Source organism: Ursus arctos, unplaced genomic scaffold (genome assembly GCF_023065955.2).
Source record: "Ursus arctos isolate Adak ecotype North America unplaced genomic scaffold, UrsArc2.0 scaffold_24, whole genome shotgun sequence".
NCBI lineage: Eukaryota > Metazoa > Chordata > Mammalia > Carnivora > Ursidae > Ursus > Ursus arctos.
In genome coordinates this window covers 18,980,278-19,001,014 of record NW_026622919.1, presented here as the reverse complement: position 1 = coordinate 19,001,014, position 20,737 = coordinate 18,980,278, and the positions used below count along the sequence as shown (strand labels likewise).

The window sequence follows — 20,737 nt, the reverse complement described above, 5'->3', positions numbered from 1 at the left end:
ATCAACGGACAGCTGAAAGAGCTGCTGAGCCTCACGCAAATATTTCGTCTGAGATTCCTCAGGGTTTCTCCAAAAGGTTAACAAAAATGTGAGAAATATGAAGAGCTGGTTGGGCCACAATGCTTTTTTTTTTATCCCCAGCCTTAAGAGTTGTAATGAGGGCCGCCTGGGTGGCTCAGTGGGTTAAGTGTCTGCCTTCGGCTCAGGTCATGATCCCAGGGTCCTGGGATCCCAGGGTCCTGGGATCGAGCCCCACGTGGGGCTCCCTGCTCAGTGGGGAGTCTGCTGTCTGCCTCTCCCCCTGCTTGTGCTCTCTCTCTCAAATGAATAGATAAAATCTTTTAAAAAATATTGCGTTCGGGGCGCCTGGGTGGCACAGCGGTTAAGCGTCTGCCTTCGGCTCAGGGCGTGATCCCGGCGTTCTGGGATCGAGCCCCACATCAGGCTCTTCCGCTATGAGCCTGCTTCTTCCTCTCCCACTCCCCCTGCTTGTGTTCCCTCTCTCGCTGGCTGTCTCTATCTCTGTCGAATAAATAAATAAAATCTTTAAAAAAAAATATTGCGTTCAACTCTAAAAATATATGTATTTATTTATTTATTTACTTACTTACTTACTTAGATTAGGGGGAGGGGCAGAGGCAGAAGGAGAGAATCCCAAGCAGGCTCAGCACGGAGCCCAACCTGAGGCTCAATGCCAGGACCCTGAGATCATGACCTGAGTCCAAATCGAGAGCTGAAGGCTTCACTTACTGAGTCACCCAGGCACCCCCCCATGACTACCCTATTTAAAATTCGAACCCAGGGTGCCTGGGTGGCTCAGTCGTTAAGCACCTGCCTTCGGCTCAGGTCATGAGCCCAGGGTCCTGGGATCGAGCCCTGCATTGGGCTCCCTGCCCCGCTGGGAGCCTGCCTCTTCCTCTCCTACTCCCCCTGCTTGTGCTCCCTTTCTCGCTGTGTCTCTCTGTGTCAAATAAATAAAATCTTTTTTAAAAATTTAAAAAATAAATAAAATGCCAAACCACCCTGCTACCTTCCTTTTTCTCTGCCCCCTGCCATCCTCTGTGTTCCCAATCTCCTTCCCTCCCCTTCCAGCTTTTCTTTTGTTTTCCCTTGTTGATCAGATTTATGGTTTGTTGTGTGTCTGCATCACTAAAATATAAGCTATACTAGGACAGGAATTGTCCTGTTCCCTGACATATTCCAAGCACTTAGAATTGTGCCCGGCACATGGTAGGCACGTGGTAAAGATTTGTTGAAATTGGTTAGTGCTCAGGCCATAGCAGTTGGTAAATAATTTGAATACATCAGCTAAAAATACCCTATAAAACTCTCCTTTAAAAAGCAGCCAGAGGGTAAAAGAAGCAAAGCACATCATGGAAAACGTTTGAGGTTAGCAACCATTGTAAATCCAGAATGATGGGGGTGTCTGGGTGGCCCAGTCGGACTCTTGATTTTGGCTCAAGACATGATCTCAGGGTCGTGAGATGGAGCTGCGCCTCGGGCTTCCTGCTGAGTGTGGAGCTGGCTTGAGATTTTCTCTCTCCCTCTGCCCCTCCCCACTCTCTCTCACACACGGAAGGAAGGAAGGAAGGAAGGAAGGAAGGAAGGAAGGAAGGAAGGAAGGAGAGAGAAAGAAAGAAAAATCCAAAATGGTTGCATGCAGAATTAGAACACCCACCATCCCGCTGCCCTGCCACTCACACCCTCAATTTCGGGACTAGAGGTAGCACAGCCTTGCTGGTGTAGAAAATGCTGGTCCTTCTGCTTTGTCGGTTCTCAAGTTCATTTCAGGGTTCAAGCTTGCTTTAGTTCAGATTGTGACTTTTTTTTTTTTGAAATTTTCTTTATTTTGTTTATCAATTTGAGAGAGAGAATGAGAGAGAGCATGAGAGGGGGAGGGTCAGAGGGAGAAACAGCCTCCCTGCTGAGCGGGGAGCCCGATGTGGGACTCGGTCCTGCGACTCCAGGATCATGACCAGCCGAAGGCAGCTGCTCAACCAACTGAGCCACCCAGGCGTCCCAGTTTGCGACTTCCTTGAACATTTGGAAGTTTCTTTTTTTTTTTTTTTTAAGATTTTATTTATTTATTTGACAGAGAGAGAGACAGCCAGCGAGAGAGGGAACACAAGCAGGGGGAGTGGGAGAGGAAGAAGCAGGCTCCCAGCGGAGGAGCCTGATGTGGGGCTCGATCCCGGAACGCCGGGATCACGCCCTGAGCCGAAGGCAGGCGCTTAACCGCTGTGCCACCCAGGCGCCCCCGAACATTTGGAAGTTTCTAATCGGCTCTCGGAGGATTTCAATGTTCGCCGTCTTACGATGCAGCTGTCACTTGAAATGTCTTTACGTGAAGTTCTCAGTCAGTTTCAGTGTATTATAATGCTTTATTTTCCTCTTTCTGGAAATCTTCTCTTCGTTTGCTGGGGTTTCTCCGACACGTCAAATCAAATCAAATGTTGTTTGTTTGTTCCACAAAGGGAGCAGAAGCAGGAAGCTTGCTGAGTCCTTCAGCCAGCGTCTCTCTTTCGTTCACATCTAGAAGGTTGTCAAGTTTACATTCCAGGTGACTGTTGACACCGCAGAGGCCGGTCTTTGCGGCCACCACTTCCTTCGCAGGTTGCTCAAGCTCCCTATGCATCCATCTCCCTCGACCCCCCAGTGGCTGTGAAATGGCATAAAAATAGTGGAAGCCAGCTTTCTGAGATGTTCTCTATGCTTGGAGGAAGTAGTGAACAAATTCAACGTGTGTCCATCCGGTTGTATTATGAACTCATCAGCATGTCTTGCCGTGAAAGCTTATTGTGAAGAATTTTATAAAAACAAACCACCCACGGGGACACCTGGGTGGCTCGGTTGGTTAAGCGCCTGACTTCAACTCAGGTTATGATCTCAGGGTCCCCACTGGGCAGGGAGTCTGCTTCTCCCTCTCCCTCTGCCCCTTCTCCCACTTGTGTTCTCTCTCTCTCTCAAGTAAATAAAATCTTTTAAAAAAAAAATCACCCACTGATTTATTGCTGGAGAATATCTAGATTCTTATAAAGCAAAGTTGCCTAGAGCAAAGGATAAGTGAAATAGCCAGAAATGGGGGCCATCCATGATTTCAATCAATGATCGAGAGATAAAAGGGCTGGAGGAAGTCAAACAGAGGGGAAAAAATGATGCAGAATTTCAGGAAAACGGAGAAAAATCGAGAGACAACCTGGAGGTGACATTCAAGCCTCAGCTTAAAAAGAAATGAAAAAAGAAAAAAAGTCCTCAGTTGTCTTGGAGCCATTCATAGAGTCAGTATGAAGGAATTCAATGGGAGCCTTGGAAAATGGGAATAATGAACACTGTTTTCTGAATTAAGTTAGGACCCAGCACTATTCAAAATCTCTGGTCTTGGTGGATGTAAATGCATAAAATATCAAGCATTTATTTAACCAGAGAAGGGTTAAACCTCTCAAAAATGCAAACGACAAATCCTTTCCAGAAGGCCACACCTCATCTCTTGATTCCCTGCTTGCATTTTGGGAAACAGCTGGTGACCCCACAATCCACGGACAAGGTCCAGAGCAAGAAGGGAACAAGATGATTAGATGCCTTCTTTCAGGCTGGCTGAACGAGCAGCGGCTCTTTTATTACCTTTTTTTTTTTTTTTTTTTCCCTTTCCTGGCAGAGGCCTGGGCAACCACAGGCCCACAGCACCCTCTGCTGTTGAATTGCAAAGGACAGTACCTGGCTGCTGGGACCAAGGTGGCTCACGGATTCTGATCTTGAGCAAGAGGCAAATTACAAGAGCAGAAGAAATTCGAAATTAGTTTCCATGCGAAACCTCAGGATGAGTTCATCTTGCTGGTAACAGACAGCAAAGGCAAAGCAAAATAAAACTGGGCAGCTGAACTTTTCCAGCAAGACAGCTGTTCAGCCTTTTCCAAGCTGAGTGGAAAACCCCAATTCACCCACACCAAGGCTCCAACACAGGAAAAATACGCCTTTTCTAGTGTCATTTGTGAAGCACATGTAATGCTGTCTCCATAGAGATTGAGCCCAGAGTAACAGGGAGAGGGAGAGAAGCGCGCTTAGAAGTAAATGTAGGGATTGAGGAGCTTATCTTCTGGACCCCCCCCCAAAGGAGAAGCCCCCAGCTTTTTAGTTCCAGCATTATAATGTACGTGCGTGCCCTAACAGAGGTAAAATTAGAGGCTACATGACAATGTTATAATGGAAGGCTTTCACTTCTATTTGTAGATTGCTTAATTGATCCTTTTTCCTTGCCAAAGGCACCAGACAGCCTTGAGATCCTTAAATGCTCCCATCTTAAAATCACTTATTTAACCATGAAAGAGATACTAGTTTATAAACAAAGATATTCATCATATATATACATTTGTGTGGTCTTTTAAGGAATATGAGCTGACAGAGACCACACGGCACGGCGGTCAGGCAGATGGACCCGGGAGCCAAGCTGCTGGTTTAAAAATGTGCCCTGTCATTTACTAGCTGAGTGACCTCAGGCAAGCTCCTTACCTCTCTGTGCCTCAATATCCTCATCTGTCAAATGGGGTTGACAATAGGATCTATACCCTAGAGTTGTTATGAGACTTGAGTGAGTCGGTATTTGTAAAGTGCTTCGAACAGTGTCTGGAAGAACTAGGTTAAGTGCTGGTTTAATACCAATCAATAAGTAAACAGTGCCAAACAATAATAAAATAAAAAGTGTGTGGTGGCACTGACATCTGCTTTTCTTTCTTTTTTTTAAAGATTTTATTTATTTATTTGTCAGAGAGAGAGCGCACAAGCAGGGGGAGCAGCAGGCAGAGGGAGAAGCAGACTCCTCGATCAAAGAGCCCAACTCAGGACTCGATCCCAAGACCCTGGGATCATGACCTGAGCCAAAGGCACCTGCCCAACCCACTGAGCCACCCAGATGCCCCTCAGCAGAGGTTTTTTTTTATGAAGCATGCCTTCCCTGTGTTGGTGAGGTCTTCAACTGTGATGTCTTTGTCACCTTTTTTTTGTTTTTTTTTAAGAGAGAGAGAGCGTGCGCATTCGGGAGGGGAAGAGCAGAAGGAGAGAGAATAGAGAGGGAATCTGAAGCAGGCCCCACACTCAGCACGGAGCCAACTCAGGGCTTCATCTTGCAACCCTGAGATCATGACCCCAGCTGAAATTAAGAGTCGGACACTTAACCAACTGAGCCACCCAGGCACCCCCTCTTTGTCACCCTCTTTCTCCTTAGGTGCGATACAGGGTTTCCCTTCTGCTAAGGGGGAGAAAGGTGGCCTCTTGGGGTCAGCCGTGGTGGGGGAGGCTCATTTGGGTGAAAAGCAAAATGAGCTTCATGTCTGTCTTATCTTTGGCCTCCTTGTAACCGCCAGATAAAAGGCTCCCGAAATACATACAGCTCATCGATGAATCCAGCAGCCCCTTTTAGCCCCTGGTCCCCGTCTGGGGCTCGGGGACGATTCACGGCTCTAGAATTTCTATAAAGGGCTCAGCAGCGGCCATCTGCTTGGAAGGGAAACCAGCAGAGCTGTCAAAACACACCCGTTTCGTCTGCCTGTTCAGCACAGTGCTTTATTTGAGATGGCCTGGACGCTGGGGATCGTCAGGGGCCACCCCCATCACTGCCACAACTCCCCCCCCATTCCCCTCCCCTGCATTATCCTCTTTTACTTCACCCTGTTCTTTTCCTCTGTGACTGGACGGAGTGTATAATTTCACATTTATTTGCTCGTCTCCTTCCTGTCTTTCTCCTCCGTGGCCGTGCATGCCGCCAGCATGGGGACCGCAGCCGTGTTATTTCCCGGTGCGGCCCGCTCCTTAGAACAGGGGCCAGCACACATTACCCCCTCGACAAGCGGCTGAGGGCTAGATGGACAAATGACCTCTGCGGTGGCTTCTTATATGCACGAGTCAACAACGACCAAAACAAGTTCGATGAGATGAAAGAGGAGGGAGGGACTCTGCCCAGAAGACAATGTTGATTCCTCCCTTATTTCTGAAGAACTTGGCTTTGAGGTTGGTGTCTGAGGACGGACAGGGCTATCTCCCAGCACGCCTTGACAGCAGGGTACTTCTGCAGGGCGCCGATGAAAGGACACGAGGGAGAGAAGGCTGTCCCCGGGGGAGCCTCTTTGCTCTGGACACCGGCCCCGCTCTCCTTCCTTCAAGTCGAGAGCTTGGCCCTCTGTCGGCTGTCGTCTGCACAGAAGGTGCAGACCTTCCTGGAAAAAGAAGGAAATTTCTCCATCACTCTTCCCCGAATAGCCTTGGTTGCCCTCCATTGAGGACACTTTAGTCACCGTTTGGATCTAATTCAGGAAAGGAATGGGAGACACAGAAGCTTTCTGCAAGAGGGTTTTTCATTAGGGTATGTTGGGCCATCTGTTTTCCCAGTGAGGCCCAGGAGTGTGAGTTCTTATTAAGGAAAAGACCTGGCATTCCAGCATAGCTTGGCTGACTCCCTAGTTTCCACTCAGGACCGGAGGGTGGGGTGGGGCTCCAGGACATGTGGGCACAGTGCCTTCCTGAATTCAGTCTATCTCCGTCTCTCATCTGATGTCTTCTGTTTTTCGTGCTGACATCTGACCCGGTACCTACTATGCACATAGAGTCACACGGGCGACCCTCACCTGGGAACGAGCCCGGCATCTGCCGCCCCAGCAATTCACGGGCACCTGTGTCATAAGACTTAAGCAGAAGGAGTCCCTTCTCACTATTTCTATGCCATACAAGTGGGTTAGAGCAACGTTCCTGAATATACGATCTGTGTGTGTGTGTGTGTGTGTGTGTGTGTGTGTGTGTACGTAAGACGATGACATTTTGTCTAATTCCTCTTATTCTGCTTGTGCTCATTTAATGTTACTCTAGAAAATGATGAAACCCATTCTGCTTTGTTTTCTGACCCTCACAAAACACAACCGACCCTTGTATTTTCCTAATCGAGTTATTCCAGAAAGCTCCTTCTTTCTTAGGATGCCGAGTTCACATCCCCTATTCTCAAGTCAAGAAACTGAAGCTCCGGGAGTCTCAGCAGGAGACGGGACACCCTGGTTTTCCTGAGACCTCCTGGTTTGGGACTGGGGTTCTGGAGCACCCCTTGAGCCCTTAGAGGAGTCTGAGTGTGGGTCATAAACGAAACGGTTACTCTAGGTCTCTGTGAGCAGAACCCGCCTGAGTGGTGGCAAGCTAGGGTGGCCTCCAGTCCACTGCTCGTTCATTACACCCTGATGAAGCAGGAACAGAGGACAAGGGGAGATCACACGCACACACACACGAAAATGAATTCAAACGGGTCTCTGTCAAAGGGAATCCTGCCTGAGTCCTTCCATAAGTAAGGAATCTTCTGTGAGGTAAATGTTACTTCCCCATCTCCCACCAGTGGATCTATTTTGTCCTGCATGACTTTTATACTACGGTTTGATCCTAAAACACAGCACTCATTTAGCTGAGAAATGCAAGTTGCGGAAGAGCGTGCTGCCATTTGTTTCAAGAGGGAAGATTTAGGCACCTCAGTGACAAAATACTGCCAGAGGATACGTAAGAGGTTGGTAACAGTGGTTGTCTCTGGTGAGGAAACTGGGTGAGTCAAGGGCAGGGTTGGAGGAAGACTTTACATTTTAAAAATCTCTTGGGGCCCCTGGCTGGCTCAGTCAGGAGAGCCGTGCAGCTCTTGATCTCAGGGTTGTGAGTTCAAGCCCCACGTTGGGTGTAGAGAGTACTTAAAATCTTAAAAAAAAAAACCAAAACTCTTGATGACACTTTCCATACCCCAGGCAGCCTACTGATGCGGCATTAATGCCTAAATGTTGCCTCAGAAACTCAAATTCTCGGTCCTTCTGCCCCCCACTCCGGGCAGCCGGGCTCTAATCCTCCTCCTGGCCCCTGCTGAGGTCCTCAGACTGGACTCCTGTCCCTGACAAGGAGACTGCCTCATGACTTTTGATCTTACCAGGGAGCCATCTCAGCTGCAGTGGACCCTGTCAGCTCTCCTCAGGGGCTCTTGACACGAGGGAAAAGGATTCCCCGCCAGAGCTGTACCGACCCAGGGGCCCAGTGTATTTACAGTCAGCACTCAATCTGCAGGTAAAGCGGAACAGAACATTTAGGCAAAGATGAAGTGTTCTTAGGTCATCTCAGGGAACACACAAAGTGGTCCCCCCACTTAGAGTTGAATATATCGCTTGTGTGTCACCAGACCGCAGAGAATTTAAGTGCTGCCATTACCGCCACTTTGCTGGGGACCAAACTGAAGGTTGAAAAAACAAAAACACTTTCCCAAGGCAAACAAGTGACAGAACCCAGGATTTTTTTTTTTCACTTGTATTCTTCAATGGTGAAATAGAACATCATGGAATAAAACAGACTGTAATGAGTAACTATAAAGCCAACAACGATGTAACTTCCGCCTGGTTCAAGAACACAGAACACTCCCAGCACCCCAGAACCCCCCCTCCCACTCCTGTCTTGGGTCCCTTCTCCATCCTGCTTCACTCCCTCCCCCTAGAGGAAAACACTACCCTTTTAAAATGAATCATTTCCTTGCTTTTTTTTTTTTTTTCTAGTTTTACCACCCATGGGTGCACAAAGCCAGGATTTCCACTCAGGTCTATGAAACTGCAACGTCTATGTTCTTATCTATGTTTTTTTTTTTTTAAGATTTTATTTATTTATTTGACAGAGATAGAGACAGCCAGCGAGAGAGGGAACACAAGCAGGGGGAGTGGGAGAGGAAGAAGCAGGCTCCCAGCAGGGGAGCCAGATGTGGGGCTTGATCCCAGAACGCCGGGATCACGCCCTGAGCCAAAGGCAGACATTTAACAACTGCACCACCAAGGCGCCCCTCTTATCTATGTTCTTAACCTCGAGGTCACGCTTCCTCTTATACCATCAGATACTGAAGGATCGGTTTAAATCTTCCATCGAGTGTGAATTTGTTTCTTCTTTCAGCTGTCAATTTCTGCTTCATGTGTTTTGAGGCTGTTATTAGATGCACACGAATTTAGAACTATTTTGTCTTCCTTTGATCACTACAGGTCCCTCTGGAGCTCTAACAATGATTCTGAAAGGCTCGCTGGTCTGACGCCAGCTCTCTTTGGCTCAATCTTCCACAGCGCCTTTCTCCAGCCCTTCTCTGCCTCGGTAACAGACATGGAGGCTCCTTCTCCGCTATTTGTGTGGCCTCTTGACCTATTTGCAAAGTCATTGATGCTTTTTAGTTCTAAAATACAGGACTAGGAAAATAAGGACAAGGAAACAAGGAGCTCTGAATGAATCGAAGCCCTCGGCTGAGCCTCCAGACTGGCTCGCCCTGCCCTTAGACAGTTACGTTTCCACAGGCAGAAAGGTGGCAACTGCTTTAGAGAAGTTAGGACACTTGTCACCGTAAAGCTCCCTGGTGCAGGTTACTCTAACAGGGGCCAAATGAGAAAGCTGTTTATTCCCCAACAGATACTCATCGCATACACACCCCGGAGAATACTGTACAAATCAGTCATATGCATGTGCCACCACGACCATTTCAAGTCAAACTATTTTATTGTCCAAGAGACTCTTTCTGTGGTCACGGGAGGCCCGTTCTCCAGGGCCGGAGCCCCGGACCGCGTCCTCACTCCTCGGCGCTCTGAGTGCTGATGTAGTCCTGCAGGAGCGCCCGCACCTCTGCCCGCCGGCTCATCCTGGTGGCCTTGCCCTGGAAGCGGCCTTTCTTCCCAGCTCCTTTGCCCTCCAGAACCTCAGCCACCCTGGGGAGCAGAGACACAGTCGGGGAGGACGTCTCCGAGGGAAAAGCCACAGAAAAACCAAAGGCAGCCCTGACTCTTTCCCCCAGGGCTGAGGGGAGGGAAAGGAAGAGGAGTCGGCTTCTAGAAATCCTTCTTCAAAATACCGGCACATGTGCACAGATACAGAGTACATGTTTAGTGTAAGAGTCAGTAACTAGGGGAACAAAAAATGAACTAGTATGTGTTGTTCCAGGCATTAAAAAAAAAAAAAAAAAGCGTGAATAACTGGACACAATGGAAGTATCTAGAAATGGGGGGGCTAGATAAATTATGGAAACCTCCAGGGAGCGTGTCCACGAGAGGTAAGGGGCTGTGGACACAAATGCCTGTGGGAAGCAGCAGTGCAGCAAGCTGCGGGTGAGAAGCGGGGACGGCGGCAGCGCGATGAGCCTGGCCTGCCTGAAGAGGGCGCCACCAGCCCTTTCCTTGCAGCTACTGCCATGTGGGAATGCGGGCCCAGTGTCGCCAGAGCGGACCTTCTTTTCCTTTCTTGAGAAAAGCTAGAACTCTGTATTTTTATGTACAAATCCACTTTTAAAATGTAACAATGATTTTGAAAATTTAAAATACTACACAGACCAAACCATTCTATAGGCCACAGCTGGCTGCCTGTCAGGGAGCTGTGCTTTCCATTCCTGTTTCCCTGGGGCTCCTGGGGGGCTCCGTCGGTTAAGCATCTGCCTTCGGCTCAGGTCATGATCCCAGTTGGTTAAGCATCTGCCTTTGGCTCAGGTCATGATCCCAGGGTCCTGGGATCGAGCCCAGCGTCGGGCTCCCTGCTCAGGAGGGACTGTCCTCCTCCTCCCTCTGCTCCTCCCCTTGCTCGTCTGCTCCTTCTCTCTCAAATAAAATATTTTTAAAAATAAACAAATTCTTATGTTTTCTTTTTTTTTTCTTTAAGATTTTATTTATTTATTTGACAGAGAGAGAGAGAGACAGCCAGCGAGAGAGGGAACACAAGCAGGGGAAGTGGGAGAGGAAGAAGCAGGCTCCCAGCAGAGGAGCCTGATGTGGGGCTTGATCCCAGGACTCTGGGATCATGACCTGAGCCGAAGGCAGATGCTTAACGACTGAGCCACCCAGGCCCCCTATGTTTTCCTTTGAACATATATTCATCAGAGCCAAGTGGGACTCTGAAAACCCTAAACAACCTCCGTACCTAATTTAAGGTAAGAAAACATCAACGATAACATGAGGGTAAAGAAATTCAACAAAGTTCTAATTTTTCCATAACAACGATATCTATGCCTATTTTTATGCTTAGTCTTAAAATCCTAATTTTTTTTCAGATGCCCGAAGCACCTGCTGCACCCGCCTAGGGACGACCCGGCACCTGAGTTCACGCAGCACTTACGTACCTCGGTTTCTAAAAGAAAAAAAACAGAAAGCACAGGAGATGCGGAGCACAAAAGACCCAGGTCTGAGTCTTAGTTCCGCCACCGTACTTGCGAGATCTCAGGCACAGGACACGTGCTGTCCCTTATTTGCAAAATTAGGAATGATGGTGGTGGTACTCATTCCCGCTTGGCCCACCTCACATGCCTGTGATGTGACCCAAAATGAGATCACAGAGGTGGTGGCCCTTTTCCCCGGTCAAGGGCTAGAGTCACAAGTCAGTGCAGGCAGTCCACAGAAGATTACCTGGGGCCCAGGGTCTCCACGGCCTCAGCCGGCCCTGCCAGTAAGAAGAGCCCGGCACCTTTCTCATCGCCCACAGTTAAGAACAGGAGGGTCTCCTAGGAGGTAAGAGAAGGAGATAAGCCCTGATACTTAAGAAAGTGGGGTCAATCCCCCTAAACCCTGCCCTCTCCTCAGTCTCCAAGATTAGACTTCTTGCCCCTAAACCATGAGTGATGTTCCTGATGAGTGACAACGCAGCCCCACACCCCAGCCCGCCAGGGCCCAGAAACTTTTTGAGAATGACTACGGGAACTGAGATTAAACATCAAGGAGGCAGAGGGGGAAAAAAGGCTGCTGACCATGGCCAGGTGCTAAATGCCTTTTGTGATCTGACTCCCACCCGCCTTTGTAGCCTGGCTGCCGCCTTCCCCCACGCACCCTGCACCTGCCGCTGCCTAAAGCTCCGTTTCCCTCTGCCCGGTGGCCTTTGCTCCTTTGTCTGATGACCACTAAGCAGTCCTCCAGCCCCCTGCCCGGGGGCCTCCCCACTCTTCCAGGTGACATGTTCCTCCCCTCAATTAGAAATGTCGACATACACGTTTGTCTCCCAGACTCCGCTGTGAGTTCCTTGAGAATCAGTACGCTCTATACAGAATTAGGAAAGGAGACATACACACTGCTTGGCCTGGAGCAGGGACCCCAAAAAGTATTTTTTGGAGTAAATGCAAAAGAGAGACTGGGAAATCACGAAGCTGCAGACTGTCAGGATGGGCAGGGGCACTTGAAGCCAGAGGCAAAGGAAAATGGAAGGATGGCCCTCAAAGGGCCTAGCCAGCCCCATCACTTCTAAACCAGGCCTCTGGCACACGTAAATCTGCGTGGCTTGGATGAGTTCCAGCTCTGATAAGGGGAACTCAGAAGCTGGTAACTGTCACATCCCCAGAAAGGTCAATATCAGAGCTCTAACTCAGCACCTGAAACAGAGCTTGGCTTGTAGCTAGTGCTAAAAACACCAACCAACCAACCAAACAGTACTGAATGAACTTCTATTTCCTGCTCCTCATGTGTTCATGTGAAGGGACCTCAGCTAAACTGATGCCCCTCACTTAGGTCTCCACCCAGGGCGGACAGAGAATCTCACGCTCCTCTTACCTCGGACCCGATCTCATTGGCAATGATATTCATGAACTCAGAATCACCCTCCTTCCTACAACAGAGGACACAGATGTGAGACCCAGCTTGGAGAGGGAGCTGGGAAACGGCAGGAAGCCGCCCTCCTCCTCACAAGGCTGGCCTTGCTGCTGTCTGTGTGGAGTCCCAAACTCCCTTAGCAAAGACAGACGGCACGGCTGAGCGCCAGCAACGAGGCCTTCCCAGCAGTTTACAGCCTGCTTTGCATTCGTGTGAGCCTCTCTCGAACAAGATCACCCAGGTAAGGACAGATCTGGTAGGTGGTGAAGGGGGTGAGGGAAGCTGGTGATGACAGTTACAGTCACAGCGCTGCTGGGAAGATGCTCTTATCGAACCCAGGAAGTCTGGTGCATAAAGGTGTACTGGAAGGTAACACATCTCCTAGGGTCTGCTCGGCCTGGAGGAACCAGTGAGCAACCCGCCTCCGACGACGCACTGCACACAGGGGACAGGCTGAACCCCAAGCCCAACGCTCCCACACCTTGTCTCTCACCTATGTAATGTGACCACACCTCCCCAGTCCGGGCTGTTGCGGAGGCTGTGGGCCACGTGCACGGCCAGGTCTCTGAGCAGATTCAGGTTGTTCTGAAACGGATGCCATCACTCAGCGGACAGGAGGAGTAACACGTGAGTCGCCATCCTCCCGCCACTTCTCTCTCCCTTCCCTCCCCGCTCTGACGAACTACACAGCCGGCTGGGCGGAGGGGTTGGGTCTGGGGAGCCTACTCCAGGGCTGCCCTCTCCGTCCTCTGCGGAGTAAGTCACCTTCTGCAAGAGCTTGGCAGAGTTCTGTAGCTTCTTCACGGCTTCCACGTGCTCCTCCGCTCCACACCTGCAAGGGAAAGGCGTGTGGTCACCCGCCCAGCTTCCCAAACGGCTTGTGGTGCGGGGTGTAAATCCATGAGGCCCTTCTGGACAGTGCACTCCCTCCAGATGGGGACCCGGGGACATTCCTAAGCAACTGAGGAAGAAGATATAAAAGAACGAGCCATTTCGCATGGGTCTGACATATTGTCCAAAGCGCTTGATCATTTATGATTGCTTCTCACCCCACCGAGATTAGAGATTACGGTCTCCCCGACCGGTAGACCGATAGGAGAGCTGAGCTTGGGGCACCCAGGACCTCAGACACGGGGGGGCGGGGGGGGGAGCTGGAGACAGGGGGAGGGGAAGGGGGCAGGGGGCGGGGGGGGGGAGAGGGAGGGGGCAGGGGGCGTACTTCAGCAGCGCGGTCAGTGCTTTTTCAGTTCCATGGCTCCTCTCCATCCACTTCAGCACCCGGTTCCCAGCCAGAAATGCCAGGTTGGTCTTGTTCTTTTTCCCCTTCTCAACGCCCAGAATTTTAATGACCTACATGCGGCAAGGGGGGAACACATACACACACACGAACTACAGTGGTGGCAAGACCTGAGGGTAGGAGCTCCCTAGACCTGCCCCCTAGCTGGGAAGCAAGAGAGGGGTGACTTCACCGAGGCCGCCTCCACTGTCCCCCTCGATCACTCCCAGCTGGTCATGACCCCCGCTTCCCCAACGCTCTCCCCCCTAGCCGCTCGGGAGCCCTTCCTCGCCTACCTGAAGGTCACTGAGATTGCTCACATGGGTCCCACAGCACATGTTGGCATCAACGCTCTCGATGGTAACGACTCGAACGGGCCCCGCGTGATCGTCCGGCAAACCCCGGCCCCTCACCTGGAAGGCGACAGAGGGAGAAGGGCCATCTGACTGCTGAGGAGGGGCTCTCGGAGCGCCATTCCTTGGACGCTACCCTACTGGCTCTCCCTCACCTGCTCCACCTCCGGGTCATCCAGGCTCAGCTCTCGCACGTTCACAGGCAGCCGGGCCCTGATTTTTTCATTGACGCTCTGCTCGATGGCGGCCACCTGCTCTACAGTCACGGAGGGGCTGTCCAGTTCGATCACACTCCGGACTCGCCCTAACTCCCTGCCAGAAGAAGCGGAGTGGTCACTGGATGCTGACGATGACCACGGTGACATAAGAAGCTTTACAGAGAAGGTTCGTATAAAGTATCTTACTTAATGCTCATGAGAATCCTTCAGGGTAGAGACTGTCATTTCCTTTTCACAGGTGAGGGCTCAGAAGGAACATGAGCAAGATCACGTAGCCAGAATTCACCCCCTGGGTCTCTGGGCTCCAAACTCCATGCTTTTTCCTTCTCCCATCCTCATGTGTCCCCTGAGACACACAAGGTCACCCACCACCCTATCCGAACGGGAACAGGAGAACACGGCAGATTTTGAACACTACCCTTTCTTTTCTCCCTGCCACTCGCTTACCCGTTGGGGTAGTTGGGGACCTGCGACCTACGGTTAGTCTTATGCCCCCTGCTCACCATGATGTGGTCTTCAACCCAAACAGATGGTCAGCAACTGCTGTGATGAGATGCTGCCCTGAGCAGAGAGAACAAGACACAGGGAATTGTGAGCAGCGCAGCCAGCCTCAGATTCCCACGCTATCATCGCAGACACTCTCCCTGTTGAAGACCTGACGGGCACTGGTTTCATACTCTTGACAGATATTTTATTGAAAATCCTCATGAGGGGGCGCCTGCCTGGTTCAGTCAGTTAAGCATCTGACTCTTGATTTCCGCTCAGGTCATGATCCCGGGGTCATGGGATCGAGCCCCACGCTAGGCTCCACTGTGCATGGAGTCTGCTTAAGATTCTTTCTCTCCCTCTGCCCCTTCCCACCCCGCACACTCATGCCTGCTCTCTAAAATAATACATACATACATAAATAAGTAAGTAAGTAAGTAAGTAAAACCCTCATGAGGGGGCGCCTGGGTGGCTCAGTCGGTTAAGCATCTGCCTTTGCTCAGGTCATGATCCCAGGGTCCTAGGATCGAGCCCCGCATCAGGCTCCCTGCTCAGAGGGGAGCCCGCTTCTCCCTCTGCCTGCAGCTCCCCCTGCTTGTCAGTCTCTGACAAATAAATAAATAAAAATCTTTAAAAAAAAAAGAAAGAAAAGAAAAGAAAGGAAAAGAAAAGAAAAGAAAAGAAAAAAGAAAATCCTCATGAGAACTCTACAAGAAGCTCATGATGCCATTTTACAAATGACCTATTTCAGAGGTGCAGGATGACTGCATTGACAGTGGAAGGAAGTGAAGAGCTAGCTTTAGAAGATAAACTGACAGGACTCTGTGGCTGGCTATCCCCAAACAGGTGTCTGCACTGACTTTCAGGATTCAAGCAACCAGGTGGATGCTAATGGAAGATCAAGTCTGGGGGAAGAGATGCCTTTTTAAGTCCATTTTGGACATGCTGAATTCAAGAAGCCCAGGAGATATCCGGGTAACAAGTGGGAAGTTGGTAATACTCAAACCCAGCAGTTATTCTAATACTTTTACTTTGTTTACATTGGTTGTTCTTTTTTTTAAGATTTTTATTTATTTATTTGACACAAAGAGAGAAAAAGCAGGGAGAGCGGGAGAGGGAGAAGCACACTCCCTGCTAAGCAGGGAGCCCGATACGGGGGCTCGATCCCAGGACCTTGAGATCACGACCTGAGCTGAAGGCAGTCGCTTAACCAACTAAGCCACCCAGACGCCCCTGTTCATGTTGTTTTTATACCACTTATCATATCTAGCCTGAATTGGAGCTCATTCTGAAAGTCCGTCCTTTACACAAGGTTACCTCCTAGACAACCCAAACCACATCTCAATCATCACGGCATTCCCCATGCATGGCAACCGCCCCTCCTGCAGGGCCCCCACGCCACCCCACCTACCCGAATGCTGCTGCATGTGGTCAAACCTCCGCTCCCAGTCCACCCGGACCTGGACCTCGGTCCCAGGGGCCAGGGGTGTCTGTGTGAAATGATCAGCTTGGGCCCCCCGGCGGGTCACCCGCAGCACAGAGATGTCATTGATTGTACCATGGTCATCAGGCTGGGGAAAGAAGCAAAGCTAATCAGTGGAGGGAGGCAGAGCTCACCTTAACTCCTAGATACAAAGACCCGCTAGAGAAAGTGTGTGAGAAACACACCCAGACACCCATATATATTGTTCTTCAGAACAAAATAACAGAATTGAAACAAAAATTGTAACTACAGCAACGAAGATTTTAGTAAAACCCGAAAAACCTTAATCGTCACTCTCACTGCCTTAATTTAGATTCTTATTTTTCAATAGTTTCTAAAATGGTTTGAATCTTCCTCGCTCCCTCCTTCCACTCCATCCTCCGCACTACTACTGGCATTAGATTCAAAAACATTCACTCATTTTAGGAATGCCTGGCTGGCTCAGTCGGTGGAGCATGTGACTCTTGATCTTGGGGTCATGAATTTGAGCCCCACGTGGGGTATAGAGATTACTTTAAAAAAACAAAAACATTCATTCACTTAAAAAAGATATCTAGGGGCGCCTGGGTGGCTCAGTTGGTTAAGCGGCTGCCTTCAGCTCGGGTCATAATCCCAGGGTCCTGAGACCAAGCCCCACATTGGGCTCCCTACTCCTAGGGAAGCCTGCTTCTCCCTCTCCCTCTGCCTGCTGCTCTCCTTGCTGGCGCGTGCGTGCTCTCTCCCCCTCTCTCTCTCTGTCAAATAACATAAATAAAATCCTTAAAAAATAAATTAATTAAATAAAATAAAATAATTAAAAAATATCTAGTGCCAACTGCTTACAAGACACTGCGACCAAGAATACAATGTAAACCAGACAAGACCCCCCACGGAAATTAAGAGTCCGGAAAAGAACACGACACACACACAGGTCATTGCAATATGAACTACAACACGCCACAATGTAAAAAAGTACACTGCTCTCGAGGAGCTCAGACGAAAGAGACCTGATAGTCTCAGGGAATCAGGGAAGACTTCCTGAAAGAAACGATATATGAAGTGAGTCCTATAGTTGCCTGAGGTCACAGGTCTTCCTTCAGCAGAAAATCCCTGTAATAATGATGACATGGATATGAAATCGGAACTTTCTAAGTTTACTAAACATGTTCTTTTGTGTCACTTCTTTGCCTAAGTACCTCCACGGCTCACCAGAGCTGCTTCTTTTTTTTAAGATTTATTTTTTTGAGAGAGAGAGCGAGCAGGAGTAGGAGGGGCAGAGGGAGAGAGATCTCAAGCAGACTCTGTGCTGAGCACAGAGCCCCACTCGGGGCTCGATCCCACCACCCTGAGATAACGACCTGAGCCAAAACCAAGAGTCGACACTTAACAGACTGTGCCACCCAGGCGCCCCTCACCACAGCTTCTTGAATGAAGTCCACACACCTTAACACATCCTTCAAGTTCCTCTGAACTGGCCCCAATTTGCCTTTCCAAGGTCATCATCTCCAGCCTGCCATCAACACACACCACAGGCTCCAACTACATCGGACTATTTGCAGTTAACTAGACATGACAGATTCCTTTGGCTTCCCTGCCTTTCTTTGTGCTATTATCCCTGCTAGAAGAGCCTCTCCCATAATGCTCACCTTTTTGCTGCTATTACCCTCCTTTCCCGTGTTCACACTGGACCGTGCTCCTACCCAACACAGCACCAATAAATCTGTCTTCTGCTGTGCTCCTTCAAGGAAATCTTTTCCAGGCCCTGGCAAACACCCTAAGCTAACGCCTAATTCCTTCGCACTTGCTGTTCTCCTTGCCTGGAATATTCCCCATCCCCACCAGCACCATTAGGTAATTGCAATGGCTTACCCCCTCACTTCACTTCGGTCTCTACCGAAATAACGTGCTCCCTACCTAGGAGAACATCCCACCACTGTCTTTCCCTCAAGCTTTAATTTTCTTTATAGTGTTTACCATACCGGGCCTTCTATTTTATCTGTTCACCATTTTGTCTGTCTTCTCGGATAAGTACCCTACGTAAGTAAAGATGCTGCCTTCTTCACCCCTTATCCTTAGCCCCTGGAATAAGTACCCAGCATATGCTATGGCCCGATAAATATCTGTTGGGTAAACAAATAACCCGGATTGAACTAACTGCCATCTGCACTCATCACGGCCAGGGCAGAGGGGCACGAGGGCATTTTCCACCTGAGCAGGAAGGAATGAAGGGCTTCCTGGAAGGGGATCGGGGTGAGGCGCGGGCCTGGTACCTGTCCCCCGCCCTCGGGGAAAAGCAGCGTGTCTTCCAGCACCACATGGAAGCCGCTCAGCACTTCCTTCTTGCCATTGCTTCCTTCGGTCTGCAGCTCGGCGGGGCTGCAGGAGACCACGGTGGTGGTGAACTGCACAGAGAGGGACAGAGAATAAGCCCGACCCCAGCCCTCAGGCCACTGGGACGGAGTCTCCCTCGGCACCCCCTCCGCGCGGCGTCCCGCTCCCGCACCGCCCCATCCGCCCTCGCCCAGCCGGCCGCACCTCGCGGGCGTAGCTGTCCCGCTGACACCGGAACGCCATCGCCGCCGTCTCCCGGGACGCGGGGACCCGCGCACACAGGAACGCCCGCTGGCCGACGGAGAGGCGCGCGGGACAATCTTCACCGCGGGCGCGTCTCCGCGCAGAAGCAAGAGGGCAGAGGATGGGGTGTGGCTTGGACAAATTTACTGCAAATGCGATTTGCGATTTGCAGACATTCCGAGGTGCCTAGCAACTGTGTAAAGACTTTGGAAAGGGCCAGAAGAGAAAATAAAACAAAACTGCATGCGGCCTGAACTTGTCAAGGCACTCAATTTAGCCCCGCGCAGTCTCGGTTGGGTGGTACTGATTTGGATAGACGGCCGCGCTGCCCAATTAGAAATTAGGGCAAGCCCCATCTGCTACTGTTGTATTGAAATCAACAGATCCAGAACGTTATGTCATTGTGTGATAACGACTGTAAAAATAAGTGAGATTTTTTTTCCGCACAAAATATTCGAAAGCTGGTGTGTATTTTGCACTTAAAGCACCTCTCAGCTTGCACTGGCCACATCTCAGTACTCAGTATTATCACATGCACTCAATAACCGCAGGTGACTAGCGCTACCTAATTGGACAGTGTAGATAAGCAAGGCTAACACAAGTTACAACCTGTAATCAGTATCTTAAAACATTAAACGGATTAGATGTTAAAATTAACTTTCTGCTCTCTTAACTCAGCTAATAATGAAGTTTGAAGACTCCAGGTGTTTCAAAATGTAGGACTTTTCAAATTTTCGGCAGTAATGCAGAGCATACCCCATCTGCTAGGTAACACGCTCCACTCGGAACCCTGGACAACATCATGTCATCAAACACATCGTTTATGCTGAGAAATAAATGCACTACATGGAATAAACAAATACTGTAAATAGCTCCACATCATTTTAGGTTAGGTTTTGCTGCCAAACGAGTTTTGCTGTCAGTTTTTTTTCTAAGTGGGTTTTCAGAACTTTTTGGTTTTCAGAATCGTGGATAAGAGGAGGGACATATGCTATACAAGTTCATGTCCCAACTCTGCCACTTATTGTAACCTGTTCAATCACCTATGAAGAAAAGGCCCAATTATAAGACTGATATGAGGTTCAAAAATTTTTAATGAGATAATATATAAAGACTTAGTAAATTGTAAAGCATGATACAAATACAGCTTTGTATTATCAGGTTTTTTTTTTTTAAGAACGAATGTCAACAGCACAATGGGCAGAAGATATAGACAGAGCACCCTAGAAGAACTACCAATCACTAATAAACACTCAACAATCTTATAATTAAAAGTAAATTAAATCAGGTACAATTTTTTACCTTCACAAATATCTAAAAGGTTTTGGAGACTAGGGCACTCTGTTGGTGGGAGCAGGAAGCTGTCCAATTTCAATCTAAGAGCAACTTGGCAACATCTATTAAAATGTTTCAATGTATCTACTCTTTGACCTGGCAATTCCACTTCTAGAAATCTACCTTACAGATATTCTTGCCAAATATGTAAAGATAACACATTTTTATTTTATTTCATTTTTTTAAAAGATAACACATTTTTAAATGTTCATTGCAGAATTGTTTGAAAATTAAAAAGGACCAACAACCACCTAAATGTCCCTCAATAAGGAATCAGTTAAATTATGGAAAATATATTCAATTGAATACCATGTAGCCATGAAAAAGATTAGGTCTGTATATACTAATTTGGAAAGAGCCCCAATATATATTAAGTAAAAAAAAGCAGAGCTCAAGAAGTACATAGTATGATTCCACTTATGTTCACACACTGCATTGGCTTGTATGTCTACTAAATT

General features: G+C 49.1%; 1 protein-coding gene across 2 annotated transcripts; it reads right to left on the bottom strand.

The window, feature by feature from the left end:
• Positions 1-5,529: 5,529 nt before the first annotated feature.
• On the bottom strand, positions 5,530-19,047 carry AARSD1 (alanyl-tRNA synthetase domain containing 1). Of its 2 annotated transcripts, XM_044389223.3 has the most exons (13): positions 18,906-19,014; positions 18,641-18,772; positions 16,320-16,479; positions 14,926-14,983; positions 14,360-14,516; positions 14,148-14,264; positions 13,795-13,925; positions 13,341-13,407; positions 13,069-13,160; positions 12,537-12,591; positions 11,406-11,500; positions 7,934-8,061; positions 5,530-6,206 (listed from the first exon to the last, which is right to left on the bottom strand). In XM_044389223.3, exons 1-12 carry the CDS (start codon positions 18,942-18,944, stop codon positions 7,965-7,967), a joined length of 1,200 nt encoding a protein of 399 aa, XP_044245158.2. In that variant the 5' UTR covers positions 18,945-19,014; the 3' UTR covers positions 5,530-6,206; positions 7,934-7,964. The 2 variants fall into 2 exon arrangements, with proteins under 2 accessions (XP_044245158.2, XP_026368525.2); XM_026512740.4 differs by lacking the exons at positions 5,530-6,206; positions 7,934-8,061 and adding an exon at positions 8,625-9,725 and having other exon boundaries at positions 18,906-19,047.
• Between the last annotated feature and the right edge of the window lie 1,690 nt (positions 19,048-20,737).

Bases quoted from the DNA above. Each gene is read 5' to 3' on its own strand.
- AARSD1 (XM_026512740.4), bottom strand. From the start codon at position 18,944: ATGGCGTTCCGGTGTCAGCGGGACAGCTACGCCCGCGAG. The intron at 14,517-14,925 runs GTGAGCAGGGGG...TTCTTCTGGCAG, and splicing joins GGGTTGAAGACCACATCATG to GGAGTTAGGGCGAGTCCGGA. The intron at 13,926-14,147 runs GTAGGCGAGGAA...TGCCGCATGTAG, and splicing joins GCAATCTCAGTGACCTTCAG to GTCATTAAAATTCTGGGCGT.